Raw genomic sequence first — 15,450 nt, forward strand, 5'->3', positions numbered from 1 at the left:
TCAGAGGGAAGTCCCCTCTGCATATCATCACCAGGGACAAGAATTTTAACGTTCCAAAAAAAAGGCCAACACTCTAGAGCAGTGGTAGTCAACCTGGTCCCCACTGCCCACTAGTGGGCATTCCAGCTTTCATGGTGGGCAGTAGTGGAGCAACCAAAGTATAAATAAAAAAATAGATTTAACTACAGTAAGTTGTTTTATAAAGATTTATTCTGCCAAACTTAGTGAAAATCCAACATAAAGTACTTGGTAAGTAATTATTATTATATGCTTTAACTTGCTGTAACTCTGCATTATAAATTTTATAAAGTAAAGTTACTTCCCTACTTTATAAATCACCATTACTGTGGAACCGGTGGGTGGTTAGAAAATTTTACTACTAACAGAGATACAAGAGTGGGGGGTAGGTATAAAAGGTTGACTACCCCTGCTCTAGAGCATTGAAATATCATGTTCAAATCTGGAACCTAGAAACATATTTCTGAAGCTAATTCCATTTCTACCTTTCTAGATTAGAGTGATAGAGAAATTATTTCCATCAGGAAGAAGGGAAGTTGAAAACTTCCTTTAAAAAAATAACTGGGCCGATTTTGCCAGCTAAACTCCTGATTTGCAGGGGAGTGGCGGACCACGAAGACTGTCTTTTGTTTTTTTAAAATTTAAGTGAGAGGAAGGGAGATAGACAAATTTCCACATGCACCCTGACCAGGATCGACCCAGCAACCCCCATCTAGGGCAGATGCTCTGCCCATCTGGGGCTCTGCTCATAACCAAGCTATTTTTAGTGCCTGCAGTTGAGGCTCCAAGGAGCCATCCTCAACTCCTGGGCCAATACGTTTGAACCAATAGAGCCATGGCTGTGGGAGAGGAAGAGAGAGAGAGAAGGGAGAGAGAGCAAGGAGGAGGAGAAGGAGGGGTGGAGAAGCAGATAGTCACTTCTCCTGTGTGCCCTGACCAGGAATTGAACCTGGAACTTCTATACACCGGGTCAACGCTCTACCACTGAGCCAACTGGCCGGGGCCTGGCCAGAAAGACTCTCACTTTCACTTTTCTGGTGGTCCATGGCTGCCTAGCCTGGTGAGAGGGAGTGAACACACCCACAGGCACCCATCTGATGTCAATACACTGCAAGTTTAAATCCAGGATCTTCCCCTTGTTCCACGGTCCAGTATCAGATGTCAGCAAGTCCCCTACCTCGTGAGAACCCTCGAAAATAAGATTTTCTCTTCTGCTCTGTAAGCGAAGCTGTAGCATTACGTCCTTACCAGCTCCCGGGCAGCCATGAGCAGCTGCTACCGCCAGCTCCGCTCTCCTCTGCGCGCAGCCTGACTGGGTGGGACAGAGCAGGAGGCGGCCCAGACTGTGAGGACACCCAGCAAGGCCCGAGGACACGTGACTTGACAGCATTCTCAAACTCCCGCTTTCTAGCCCTAAATTATACAGAACGTTAAATACTAAGATTAGTGTAAGAAAACAACAACAACAACAATGACCCAGAGCAGAGGCACTAAGAGCTTGAGGACAGCATGGCACACATGGTTTCGTTACCGGCCCGGATGGTCACGGCCATGGTGTTGAGGGAGAGGAGGGTGCTGGGCACACACACACGTGACCCCGCACTGCTGTCCGTCACTCAGAGAGGGGACTCAGTGCGCGGGAAAACAAGACCGAGCCGGATGACAGGTTCGCTGACTGTCTTCTCACTGTGACCTCCGACCTCAGCCCAAGAGATTAGTAAAACCACAGGAGAGATCAAATTCCTTCCATCATTTTTATTTTCCTCAGGAGAAATTTTTACTGCTCAATGTCAGCCGCTGAAAGACCAGAGGTTTCTGTGGCTAAAAGAACCTTCGCACATTGAGAACTCGAGCGGAGGAACAGACCAGAGGAGCACGGACAGGACTGCCCCTCAGAAGACTGCCCGCGCTTTCCAACAGGCGCAAAACAAAACGCTCTTTATGCTAACAGCGCCTTTAATCTCCAGGCCGCAGGGAGCGTTATGTAAAATTGATAATCAGTGATGAAGACATCTCCTGTCATGCGCTGAATGAAGTTCGATCAGGACGGATCGTGCTGGGCTTCGCCCTTACTTTTTTCTTCGGGTCCGGAAGAAATCGGGCTCCTCTGTTTTAAGTATCCAAATGCAGATTTCTTCTTGTGGCTTTAAGATTTCACTGTGGGTATAACTCCCCAAAGTAGCAATTCCTTCAACCATGCAGCAGTACTCCAAATATCATCTAAAATTTAAACATATGAAGATACAGACACACACGTCCTCATTTTCAGGCGGTAGGTAATAAAAGTTTCATCTATGAAAAGGGAAAGCGCTAGCTAGTTCAGCACAGATTTGTTTCTGGGCTTCTTTCACTTGGAGAATGTAGGGTCCGTGAGGCGCACTCCGCGGTGACGGTCAGTAACCTCTCCGGCCCACCCCTCTTCTCTAAGTGCAGATGCCGATGGAGAGAATGGATTAGATGCAGTCTACTTTTTCCTCCGTTGGCTGATTTTTCAGAGAATTATAAACCATGAAACTAAATTGAGTAAATGTGGGTAGTTTATTGCAAGCAGCACCTGTGGCCAAGAAAAGAGAAAGTTGTTTGGTTTCATATTGACAACCAGCACAGACACACTGCCGGCCGGACACCTGAGGCCCGGCCCAGCCGCAGGGAAGGACGGTGTGTCGTCAGCCTGGGTACCGCGGGGCTGACAGCCCGTGAGGAAGGTGAGGAGTGGGCGAGCCATCTCTTTGAATTGAACCTCAGGATACAGGCTGATTTGTTGCTCTAAACACATGCTGTCATTCCTACTATTATTTATTGTTTTCATAGTCTTTTCTTAGCAAAAAACGATTTTTCAGGCAACGTGCTAAAAGATTGTATTCCCCTAACCAGTGACCTGTTCCCATCATGCACCCTAACCCTCGCCTTCCCCGGCTCCCTGGTCTTTCAGTCTCATAGAAAGTGAGGGGAGCTGCTCCTCAAGACACTCCCTATCGACTCAAGTTCTCCTCCCCAGAGAGTCTCCTGCTGCCCTCCCACCTGTGCCAAACACCCGGAGGGTCCCCTTCTCATGCCATGACTTTCCATATAAGGGACTAGGTTCGTCTACAATTATATAATTATCACCTACAATTTTAAATTCAGCTATAATTATATAATTATCATTGAACATCCTGTTAAATCCAACTTGGAGCCTTTTAAGGTTTATTTTTTAAGAGGAAATCAATGAAACTGACTTATTTTATCCATAAAGCCTTTCCCTCCCATAACTTATATTGACTTTTGTATCTTAGTGCTTTAAAAGAAAAGAAGAAGAAGGAATTCTTCAAACAAGTTTTTCAAACACAGAACTGTGGGAAGGGAAAGATCAAAGAACAATAGTAAGCAGTCTAACCGAATAAGTCAGATTGATCAGTAAGGTGTGTGCCGTCCCCGGCTGACCGCTCACTAATGAGACGCAGGAGCGGCTGATCTTGGAATGCTTTGAAGCTGCGACGGGCTCACACGGAAATTAAAGAAAGCAAAGGACGGCCCTCCGTACAAACATAATTCTGCTAACTTGTCTGGCTTACTAATTAGTAGTACATTTTGCACCTTGGAGCCCCGAGAAGATCTAAGTGACTTAAGACATTTAAATAATGAATGCGAGAGAAGCAGGGTTGATAATTCATCCCTCTCCGCTTCTAATTGATTAAAGCATCTGACCAGATGAGCCGCTCTCCGTGGGCACTGGAGGGGAGCTAACTGTACTTGGGACAGAAGTCCAAGGTAAGAACTAACAGTCAGAGATGGCAGCACATTGCCACGGCCAGCGGTCAAGCAAGAAAGGGTTTTAGGTGTATTTTTAGTACTTGGCGGGCCTTGCCAGGTCATCAGTTAACGTTGTCGCAGGGCCTGCTCACCAAAGTCCCTGCTTCCGTCACAGAGGAGTAACGGACACCACAGTGTCTGAGTGTATGTTTTCATCCACACATGGAAGTTCCCACAGGTACAAACTGCAGCTCAAACTTACCATAACCTCCCGTTACATTGGCACATATGACAGCGCCGAAGAACTCTGGGAAGTACTTCTGGATCCTTGAAATCACTTTTTGGCAAGCGATGGCTGGGTTCTCGCCTCTTCTCATATATTCTACCGCTTGGTAGCTGACGTACACAGAGGCAACACTTTAGACTCACAAAACTCACTCTAAATTCGTTACTTTAAGTTAGAAATCTGAAACCATCATAAGTGTCACATCTGATAGGATACATACATGGAGCGTAGTGGTCAGTACTCCTGCAAAAGCATCAACAGGAAAGCGTGCAGACCTCCTACAAGGTCTTATCTTCTCAACTAACCCACCCATTAGTTTCCGATAAGGACCATTACTTTTGGCTTAGACGGAGGAATGGTTACTTAGTAACCACAGCCAGAGGTCACAGAGCATAGGAGCCTTCTTTAAATAAGACACTACCAGGCTACAGTCACTAGGAAGAACACTGGGCCTGCGCAGAACACCCATTCGCCTCACGACTACCTTTCGGGAACTGAACAGTGACTGCATGTCTGACTCTGACCATCACTGACCTCAGCTGCTTTATTCAGCGGCCTCACACACATTGTTTAAATGCACCGTGTGCATGCCCGTCTGCGAAGCATAGTCAGGAATACTATTCTATTTCAGAGGCCTCGGGTTACTTGGTTTGCAGGGTTCTGTTATCACCATGACAGGTGAAGAGCTGAGAGCAGAGCTTCCCCAAAGCTCTTGTAGACACAGACTCCGATAGCACGGCACAAGCCGTTACTGTCCCCTCCACGGATGGCTCTCCCCCGAAGACCTCAGAAGGTCACTGGCGCAGGAAGCCGCACCTCGGGAGGAAGCGCATCAGCACGTCCCCGTCGCCCGTGGCTGCGGCGGCCCCTGCGGCGTCATCGGCGTAGGCCCCCGCGCCAGGAATCGGCGAGTCTCCTATTCGGCTTGGTGAGGGCACGGTGTCGTAAGTCAGGACGGGACATCAGGACATCACATGTAAAAACGAAATTGTTTTAGGAGCTATTGCAATAACAGCGTGGATTTCAACCGAGCCACTGAGGACGGGTTTAAGTAACTTCTTCATCAGAACACAGGAAAAGAAAAGGACTTTCCTACGTTTCTACATAGGCTTCCGCGAAGCTACACGAGCTCTGTAAGAACCAGACACCAGCTGGTTATACACAAGGTTTATAGTAACGGCTCTATTATTACCATCCTTGATCATCTAATCTCTGGGTTATCTCACCAGGTTCGAAGTAGTTTTCCTCACCTACAATCTATTTCTGCTTTCTAGCTAATGTCACAAAATTGTACTAAAGATTTTCCTTGTGATAAACCTTCAGGACTTTTCTAATACTCTGAAACCAAATCCAGAATTCCTTGACGGACTTAAGACCCCTTGAGATCTGACTGTGGTCCCTCCTTTGCACCACACACACACACACACACACACACACACACAGACACGCACACTTGCCTTCCCAGCAGTGGGAGCCCTGGACAGGGTGAGTACCACTTCTGATCCTTTAGTTCCCACCCCCTCCTTGGGCTCAGGCTCCACCCCCAGCATCTCCCCCCCCCCCCCCCCCCCCCCCCCCCCCCCCCCCCCCCCCGGCCTCCTTAAGGACCCCAGCTTAATCAGATCGCCAGGGACTTCCTGGAACTCTCAGACACCAGCCGGACCTCCTCCTCCTTCAGGTCTCTTTTCCTTCCCACTTACTTATCTCAGCCGGGAAGACAGGGCACCACCCACAGCCCCAACCACTCCTGGCTTGCACTCCAAGCACACCTGGGAGATCTGTCCTGGTGGAAACACTAACCCAGGTATTTTGAATTTTAAACCGTTTGTAGATGTACCAGCGGCAGTGTGTCCCGCCTGATCGATTACAACCATGCCTGAAATTAAAAAAAAATATATATATATAATATATATATTTATATATATGTATATCTTTGCAGATATCCACTCTATAGTTCACCTCAAATATAGCCAAATAATCGAACAGTTGATAATATAAGCAACCTCTTACATTAAGTTCAGGTAGAGGGAAGCAGGAAACTTGGGAGTTCCAGGCATTAGACCGGAAATAACCTGTGCTTTGTAAGGACCAGCTTCCCCACAGCCCCCGGCAGACATCCCGCACCCTCAGCCTCCAGTTCGCTCAGTCACCCGCAATGTCCCGTCACGGGTGACGCCCGAGGAAATCACTGCCACAGGCTGATGGGGGTGTTCAACACCACAGCCTGGACCACTTGAATGTGCAAGCAATGTCGAATTATTAAAGAACTAAATACGAACAGAAATTTAAAAATCCATAAGTGAATAGTTACTAGATGTAAGGGGTCTTGTATAAGGTAATTTACCAAAGTGTGTATAGATGCTGAGTACAGTGTGTGTGTGTGTGTGTGTGTGTGCGCGCGCGCGCGCGCGCTACATGTAGACATATCTCTATAAAGTGCTGCTTGCCAGTTAAAACAATCAAAATCACCTTCTGGCTCATGAATAGGAATGAGAAAGTTAAGAAGTACAGAAAGACAATTAAAAACGGCTTAACTTGAACCATAAAAACTGAATAAAAGGCAAATTACCAATAGTATCATGACCGTAATTATATCCCGTTTCTTTATAGATAGAACCATCTTGCTTTGTGATGTTGGGTGGTTTGTAAGGTCCACAGTATTTTGTAGCATCTGGGATAACATTCTGTAAACAAGATTTACGTCTTATTTTTTTTTAGAAAGGGAGATTTCAGAAACCGGCAAGTAGTTATGTACAATCAGTAAACATTAGCAAGAAACCAAAAGGACATCTGGTAAGTGAAAGATAAGAACTAAAAGCCAGAGATTAACTACGTCTTATGTGAACAGATGGATATAATTCCACTAAATACCTAAGTCGGGTCTCAGACTTACATCGTGCGGAATAGAAATCTACACTGTCTGAAAAAGATCCCTGGTTTTCTCTTGATATGCCTAAAATCCTCAGCACAATGGCAGATACAAATGAAATTTTTATTTTGTTAGATATTAATCCTCAACGGAATTAGCTATGCAACCTGACCTTTTAAATTTCATCATTTGTTTCTTGGTCAAAGAAGAATGATAAAGTTTAAAGAAAAATCTATTTTAAAACCATCTCTTTTTTTTTTTCAAAGCTAGGTTCATGTGAACATATTCTAAATTTTACTCTCAGGTTCCTTTACGAATCTACAGGCTCAAGAAAAGAATCCAGACTCATCAATTTAGGTTGAACATCCGAATTAGCATTAGTGCAAGAAACCCGCTCCTCGCGTCCCACCTTCGGCACAGCGGGCGCCTCCCTGCCCTGGTCTGTCACAGCTCCTTCTTCCAGGAACCCACCCCAGAGACCCCCAGGCTTACTCAGACATAATTAGGATTTGGGGACGAAACAGAGAGAGACTATGTCAGTCCACAGAAACACCCTGAATGGCAAAGAGAACTGATCGATGCTCCAAGTCCCACTGATTTAAAGATGAAGTATCCCCCTAGTGACATGCTAGACACCTAGGAGCATACAGCCTCCAGTCAGACAAGGACAAGGCACCGAGTGCACTGCACGCAGATAAAATCTAGGCACGAGTTTAGAGAGTCAGATAGATGGTTTAGACTTAGAAACTTTCGTTCTAAGGCGACGTAGAGAGAGCGGTCTGATGGACGCAGCCCCTGGTCCCCAGAGAAGAACCTACAGATTCTGACAACCACAGCCGGGGGCCAGCAGCTCTCTCCTGGGGAGTGCCTTAGACACAGCAAGGGGGCTCTGAGGAACTCGGTGCCAGAGTCACCTGAAACCCTGGGTTCTAAAGTGGGACCAGGATGCTAACCGGCACCTCAGGCAACAGGTAGGCAACAGAGAGAAGGGAGGTCCCTTCTCATCTGCAAACGATGTACTTTTCTAACTTATGCATACACACCCTCTAGGAATTCTATGCATACACACCCTTCAGTGATTCTATGCACACACACCCTCCAGTGATTCTATGCACACACACCCTCCAGGAATTCTATGCATACACACCCTCCAGTGATTCTATGAACACACACCCTCCAGGGATTCTATGAACACACACCCTCCAGGGATTCTATACACACACACCCTCCAGGGATTCTATGCACACACACCCTCAAAAGATTCTATGCATACACGCCCTCCAGTGACTCTATGCACACACGCCCTCCAGTGATTCTATGCACACACGCCCTCCAGTGATTCTATGCACACACGCCCTCCAGGGATTCTATGCACACACGCCCTCCAGGGATTCTATGCACACACGCCCTCCAGGGATTCTATGCACACACGCCCTCCAGGGATTCTATGCACACACGCCCTCCAGTGATTCTATGCACACACGCCCTCCAGTGCACACACGCCCTCCAGGGATTCTGTGCACACACACCCTCCAGGGATTCTGTGCAGACACGCCCTCCAGGGATTCTATGCACACACGCCCTCCAGGGATTCTATGCACACACGCCCTCCAGGGATTCTATGCACACACGCCCTCCAGGGATTCTATGCACACACGCCCTCCAGGGATTCTATGCACACACGCCCTCCAGGGATTCTATGCACACACGCCCTCCAGGGATTCTATGCACACACGCCCTCCAGGGATTCTGTGCAGACACGCCCTCCAGGGATTCTATGCACACACGCCCTCCAGGGATTCTATGCACACACGCCCTCCAGTGATTCTATGAACACACACCCTCCAGGGATTCTATGAACACACACCCTCCAGGGATTCTATACACACACACCCTCCAGGGATTCTATGCACACACACCCTCAAAAGATTCTATGCATACACGCCCTCCAGTGACTCTATGCACACACGCCCTCCAGTGATTCTATGCACACACGCCCTCCAGTGATTCTATGCACACACGCCCTCCAGGGATTCTATGCACACACGCCCTCCAGGGATTCTATGCACACACGCCCTCCAGGGATTCTATGCACACACGCCCTCCAGTGCACACACGCCCTCCAGGGATTCTGTGCACACACGCCCTCCAGGGATTCTGTGCAGACACGCCCTCCAGGGATTCTATGCACACACGCCCTCCAGGGATTCTATGCACACACGCCCTCCAGGGATTCTATGCACACACGCCCTCCAGGGATTCTATGCACACACGCCCTCCAGGGATTCTATGCACACACGCCCTCCAGGGATTCTATGCACACACGCCCTCCAGGGATTCTATGCACACACGCCCTCCAGTGATTCTATGCACACACGCCCTCCAGTGATTCTATGCACACACGCCCTCCAGTGATTCTATGCACACACGCCCTCCAGGGATACCATGCACACACGCCCTCCAGGGATTCCATGCACACACGCCCTCCAGTGATTCCATGCAGACACGCCCTCCAGGGATTCCGTGCACACACGCCCTCCAGGGATTCCAGGCAGACACGCCCTCCAGGGATTCCGTGCACACACGCCCCCCAGGGATTCCGTGCACACACGCCCCCCAGGGATTCCGTGCACACACGCCCGCCAGGGATTCCGTGCACACACGCCCGCCAGGGATTCCGTGCACACACGCCCGCCAGGGATTCCGTGCACACACGCCCGCCAGGGATTCCGTGCAGACACGCCCCCCAGGGATTCCGTGCACACACGCCCCCCAGGGATTCCGTGCAGACACGCCCCCCAGGGATTCCGTGCAGACACGCCCCCCAGGGATTCCGTGCACACACGCCCCCCAGGGATTCCGTGCACACACGCCCCCCAGGGATTCCGTGCACACACGCCCCCCAGGGATTCCGTGCACACACGCCCCCCAGGGATTCCGTGCACACACGCCCCCCAGGGATTCCGTGCACACACGCCCTCCAGGGATTCCGTGCACACACGCCCTCCAGGGATTCCGTGCACACACGCCCTCCAGGGATTCCGTGCACACACGCCCTCCAGGGATTCCGTGCACACACGCCCTCCAGGGATTCCGTGCACACACGCCCTCCAGGGATTCCGTGCACACACGCCCTCCAGGGATTCCGTGCACACACGCCCTCCAGTGATTCCGTGCACACACGCCCTCCAGTGATTCTGTGCACACACGCCCTCCAGTGATTCTGTGCACACACGCCCTCCAGTGATTCTGTGCACACACGCCCTCCAGGGATTCTGTGCACACACGCCCTCCAGGGATTCTGTGCACACACGCCCTCCAGGGATTCTGTGCACACACGCCCTCCAGGGATTCTGTGCACACACGCCCTCCAGGGATTCTATGCACACACGCCCTCCAGGGATTCTATGCACACACGCCCTCCAGGGATTCTATGCACACACGCCCTCCAGTGATTCTATGCATACACACCCTCCAGGAATTCGGCTGGCAGTTCCGAGCCAGCCAATCCGAGTGAAGCGCTCGAGAAACGTCGGTAGACAAATCCTCACTGACGAAGCCCATACTCTCGGCGAACTTGGTGGCTGGAGATTGGGGCAAAGAGGACAAGTGTAAGTTCGTTAACGCCTGTCTTCTAGACAGGAAGTGGAAGTGTGGTAGTCCAGCTGTCCTTCAGTGGGGGGCCACCGTCCCAGGGGACACAGAGGAGTATTGGAACATGGACATTTTCAAGGGCCTCAGTTTCTAGGTCTCAGTTTCCACACGTCCTTCCCGAAAGCGACTTGCCAGAGACCGTCTGGGATGTGTGACGACAGCGGCCCTTCCTTCCTCCCCCCTCGGTCTCCCCTCTTCCATCTAGAGCAGAAAACGCACAGCTCTCACCGAGGAAGAATCCTACTGCTCTACCGGGGCGCAGTGCCTGGCGTGTAAAAAGCACTGTGACCTAAGGGACAGCAGGGTTCCGTGAGTCACAGGTTCCCCCTTGTCAGGCGTTCCCAATTCTGTGTTTCAACAAGATTGAAGACCGCCTATCAGAGCTATTAAGCTAATCCATCATTACAAGCTATTTGTGGATGAAAGGTCACCGCCTGATTTCTGGTGTTAACCTGGAATATGCCGGAGCAGAAGTCCTGTGCCCATGTCCTTAGGTGGTGAGTAGGGCACTGTGGTTCATACGATATAAATATAAAAGGGAATACAGGAAGAGAAAGGGTGTGAGTCCTTTTTATCTACTAGCTTAAACTGAGTCTCTTCTCCATAATGAATGCAGATAGAAAGACTAGACCTTCGGTGTAGTAAAAGCATATCTGGGCCCTGGCCGGTTGGCTCAGCGGTAGAGCGTCGGCCTGGCGTGCGGGGGACCCGGGTTCGATTCCCGGCCAGGGCACATAGGAGAAGCGCCCATTTGCTTCTCCACCCCCACCCTTCCTTCCTCTCTGTCTCTCTCTTCCCCTCCCGCAGCCAAGGCTCCATTGGAGCAAAGATAGCCCGGGTGCTGGGGATGGCTCCTTGGCTTCTGCCCTAGGCGCTAGAGTGGCTCTGGTCGCGGCAGAGCGACCCCTCAGAGGGGCAGAGCATCGCCCCCTGGTGGGCAGAGCGTCGCCCCTGGTGGGCGTGCCGGGTGGATCCCGGTCGGGCGCATGCGGGAGTCTGTCTGACTGTCTCTTCCCATTTCCAGCTTCAGAAAAATACAAAAAAAAAAAAAAAGAAACATACCTGACTCTCCTGCTAGAAGTGTGTGTGTCGTGTGTTCCAGGACCTTTCGCGCCACACCGATGGCGTTTTTAACGCGCCGCAAGTCTCCTACTGCTCCTACGTTCATCGTTGTGCTACAAGAAAAATAATGCAGTAAGATCTAGAAAGGTGTTTCCATAGACTCGTGGATTTATTTATTTTTTTTTATTTTTTTTACAGAGACAGAGAGAGAGTCAGAGAGAGGGATAGATAGGGACAGACAGACAGGAACGGATAGAGATGAGAAGCATGAATCATCAGTTTTTCGTTGCAACACCTTAGTTGTCCATTGATTGCTTTCTAATATGTGCCCTGACCATGGGCCTTCAGCAGACTGAGTAACCCCTTGCTTGAGCCAGCGACCTTGGGTCCAAGCTGGTGAGCTTTGCTCAAACCAGATGAGCCCGCGCTCAAGCTGGTGACCTCGGGGTCTCAAACTTGGATCCTCCACATCCCAGTCTGACGCTCCATCCACTGCGCCATCGCCTGGTCAGGCAGGCTCATGGATTTAAAAATGTTGCTTTGCCTCCAGCCAAAGTGAGCTGCCGGATAAATGGCAACTTAGCACAGAAGTCATAGAACACTCCTCAAGGTAATACACATTCCCAAAATTAGACAAATCAAGGAACAAATAAAAAAATCGATGTACCATACATTCCAACAGCACTAAAACCGTTTATCCCGGCTTCCTTTAATACAGCTTTTGAAAGGGGTTGGAGAGGCTTCAGGTCAGGGGAAACCGCGGCCTGTGTGGATGGCAGGCCGACTGGACCAGGTCAGAGACATGGTTTTGTACTTCGGGGTTTTCCCGTGCTAAAGAGATTACCTCCCTCCAGGGGATCTTTCTATCCTGGTGATGGTTTCCTTTTCACTGAGGGGAAGACTCCTTGTGTTTGGAAAGGCCACGTAATAAGCTAGTTTTGACCTGGGACAAAGCTTCTGTATACAATCGTCCATCTTGCTCACAGTAGAAGACCTATCAACTACCATGTCAACTCCACCGTTAGCGAAGGGGCAGAGATACCCCCGTCCTGGGCGCGTTCTTACCCGTCCATGATCATAGCGTCCAGGGTGGTTTCTCCCAGCTCGTCGGGACTTCCTCCGTAGCCCACAGTGCCGTCACACTGTTCTCGCTCACACACAGCACAGCCACGCTCCACGGCGTCCAGCGTGGAGCTGCCTGACGCTAATGTCTTCCACGCTGCTCAGAGCATCACAACAGGGCTTGTTTATACATACATGTGTTCAATGCCAAATGCAACAAACCAGAAATGTTTTCAGAAATCATATTATTACAATTTTTTTTTACCACTTTAAGTTAAACTAAAATTTTTAATTAGCGTATCAAATGCCACCAAGGAATAGAGTAGTGTATACACTGTGGCATAGACAAAATAATATAATGCAATTACTACAAGGGAAGAATTCAAAGACTGGCTACTGAAGAAAAGTGAGAACTTCTTTTTCATTCATGAATATACATTTCTACAGTGTGTAAGAAAAGAAACATTCTCTCCTTCCATTTCAAGTTGCACTTGAAGCTGCTAAAAGACAGTTACACTGAAATTAATTCGATCATAGCCTTATAAATGTCTCCATCATGAGATCATTAAACCTATGTAAGTATTACTAACACTTTTATTGGGGTAGCAACTATCGCCCCAAGTCTCAGTTAACAATACCACAAGAGCAAGTAATTATAGTGTGGGCTTCTCATGGGTTAATTCATTTCATCTTCACAACAGCTTTCCGGTTAAGCACTGTATGTACAATTATTATCCTCATTTTCAGTAGGAGGAAACAGACACGGAGAAGAGACGTTACTTATTCGAGGTCACACAAACAGCAGGTTGCAGAGCCAGGGTTTAGGAGTCATTCTGGCTGCAGCGGTCATGGTTTTAGCCCTTTACTATGTTCTGTGGAGCCCCACACATTGAAAAGGAAAAAAAAACAGTGTCTTCACTGGTCAATTTCTTTACTGATGAAAAGAAAATTCCTTAAAGGGTAAGAGCTGCTTTTGGTAAATCATTTTAAATATTACTACTTGGCCAAACCAGCTTGAAAGCCTATTTCAAGAAGCTGTATGCACCACACACAGAACCTTTCCCTGCCCGAGCTGCTACACTTCCTTTTGTGGCATTATCGCTGGGAATTTGTTTCTTGTGGCCTGTTTCCTCATTTCCTCTGACCATATTCACTTTACAACGTACAAACTGAGCTCCACCAAATTCTGGAGGCAATTCTACCCCAAAAAGTTAAACCAGCATTCTCAGAAAGGGTCTGAAATTACTCTGGGGGTATTTTGTCTTGGAATGAATGGAACAAACAGTTCAAGAAGAAAATGACAAGATAATGGCATATCCAGGGTGACAGCAAAGCTATAAGATAGGCACCTATAACTCAGATTGGACCTATGGGTAGAACGTCAGGGAGGACTTCCTGTAAGAGGTAATATATTAATTAGCTTAGTGGCTCTCAATCCTGGCTGCAAATCAAAATCACTTAGGAAGCTTTAAAAAACAAACAAAAAACAAAAAACACAAGAGAAACAGATGCCTTGCTTCTAGCAATTGAAGCAAAATCTCAGGAGGCGGGGCCCAGACACAGGTATTTTTAGCAAGCTCCGCAGGTGATGTTAATGTACAGCCTAGATCTGAACCCCTAGCAGTGCAGGTAGCAAATGCAGCCTATCAGCATGTGGGGCGGGAGGGAGTGTGAAACGAGTATGTTTTCTTTAGGAAATTATTAGTCCTTTGCAAAGCTGGAGAATGACTGGGGAAGTCGGAGGGGTCAGAACGGAGAGGTGGCGAGGTGGACAGGAGACAGCCCGTGCATACACGGAGGTCAGGCAAAGGACCGTACAGACGTCCTGGGAGAGGCTAAGCAGAAAGCCCCCGTCTGCCCGGGTCCGCAGCGGATATCCGGCGCCGAGACCGCATAGACTGAGCATGCAGCCCGGGCAAGGCGCGCGGAGCAGGGCCGATCGCAGCAGGCGCAGCGACACAGCGGAAGAGCGGGCTGCGGAGCTGCAAGGGGAGCCTGCGGGAGGCCCAGGCGCCCGGCTCCTCCCACAGTCCCCGCCCGCGGCCACCGCCCGCACCTGCTTCGGTTGCATTCTTAAAAGGCCAGGTGTTGAGAACCAGAGGCAGAGGGTTGGAGCTGCGCGCGAGCGCCGGGCCCAGCAGGAGCTGCAGGAACAGCACAAGCACCTGCTTCCGCGCCATGGCTGCAGCACCAGCCCCGCCCCTCGGGCACGTGACCGCAGCGCCCCGCCCCCTGGCTCCCGAGCGCGCTCCTCCCCTGCCCGGTCTCGCGAGACCCGGCCCCCTCTGGGACAGGCCCAGGTAGGTGTCCGTGAACGGTGCACCCTGTGGCTCTGTGCCCAAGGATTCCTACGGAGCTGTGCTGAAGCTGAACCCTTTGCACACTCAGAATGTTCTCGGGACTCCTGGCCTCTCGGGGCGGGGACGGTCACTGAGTGCCCGCGGAGCTGTTGCCTACAGCCAGTTCATTCTGGGCCGTCCCCATCCCCGGGTTCTCCCCGCAGGGCTTTCTGCAGGACGCGCTCTCCTTGTAAACCCCTGCGGGAAAGGAAAGGAGCCAGTCTGGGGGAGCAGGCTGGCCCCCACGCAGCTCTCTGAAGTGGCTGGCCTGGTCCTCCACCCCCTATCGCCGGTGCTGTACCCGAGCCTGGCACCACTAAATGCTCAATAACCGGCTATGTCAGCCATTTTAAAGAACATGGTGAGACTCAGCCAGGCAAATAAATACACCTTATTCAGGAACAGCAGAGGCATTGCATTGAAGACCA

At 49.9% G+C, this 15,450-nt stretch overlaps 1 protein-coding gene across 1 annotated transcript; it reads right to left on the minus strand.

Moving 5' to 3' along the window:
* Positions 1 to 204: 204 nt before the first annotated feature.
* AGA (aspartylglucosaminidase) lies at positions 205 to 14,898 on the minus strand. The gene is made up of 9 exons (XM_066235377.1): positions 14,740 to 14,898; positions 12,687 to 12,840; positions 11,622 to 11,734; positions 10,377 to 10,489; positions 6,606 to 6,720; positions 5,837 to 5,912; positions 4,853 to 4,960; positions 4,013 to 4,146; positions 205 to 2,572 (listed from the first exon to the last, which is right to left on the minus strand). Exons 1-9 carry the CDS (start codon positions 14,861 to 14,863, stop codon positions 2,472 to 2,474), a joined length of 1,038 nt encoding a protein of 345 aa, XP_066091474.1. The 5' UTR covers positions 14,864 to 14,898; the 3' UTR covers positions 205 to 2,471.
* Positions 14,899 to 15,450: the final 552 nt, after the last annotated feature.

Source organism: Saccopteryx bilineata, chromosome 6, assembly GCF_036850765.1.
Source record: "Saccopteryx bilineata isolate mSacBil1 chromosome 6, mSacBil1_pri_phased_curated, whole genome shotgun sequence".
Classification (NCBI taxonomy): Eukaryota; Metazoa; Chordata; class Mammalia; order Chiroptera; family Emballonuridae; genus Saccopteryx; species Saccopteryx bilineata.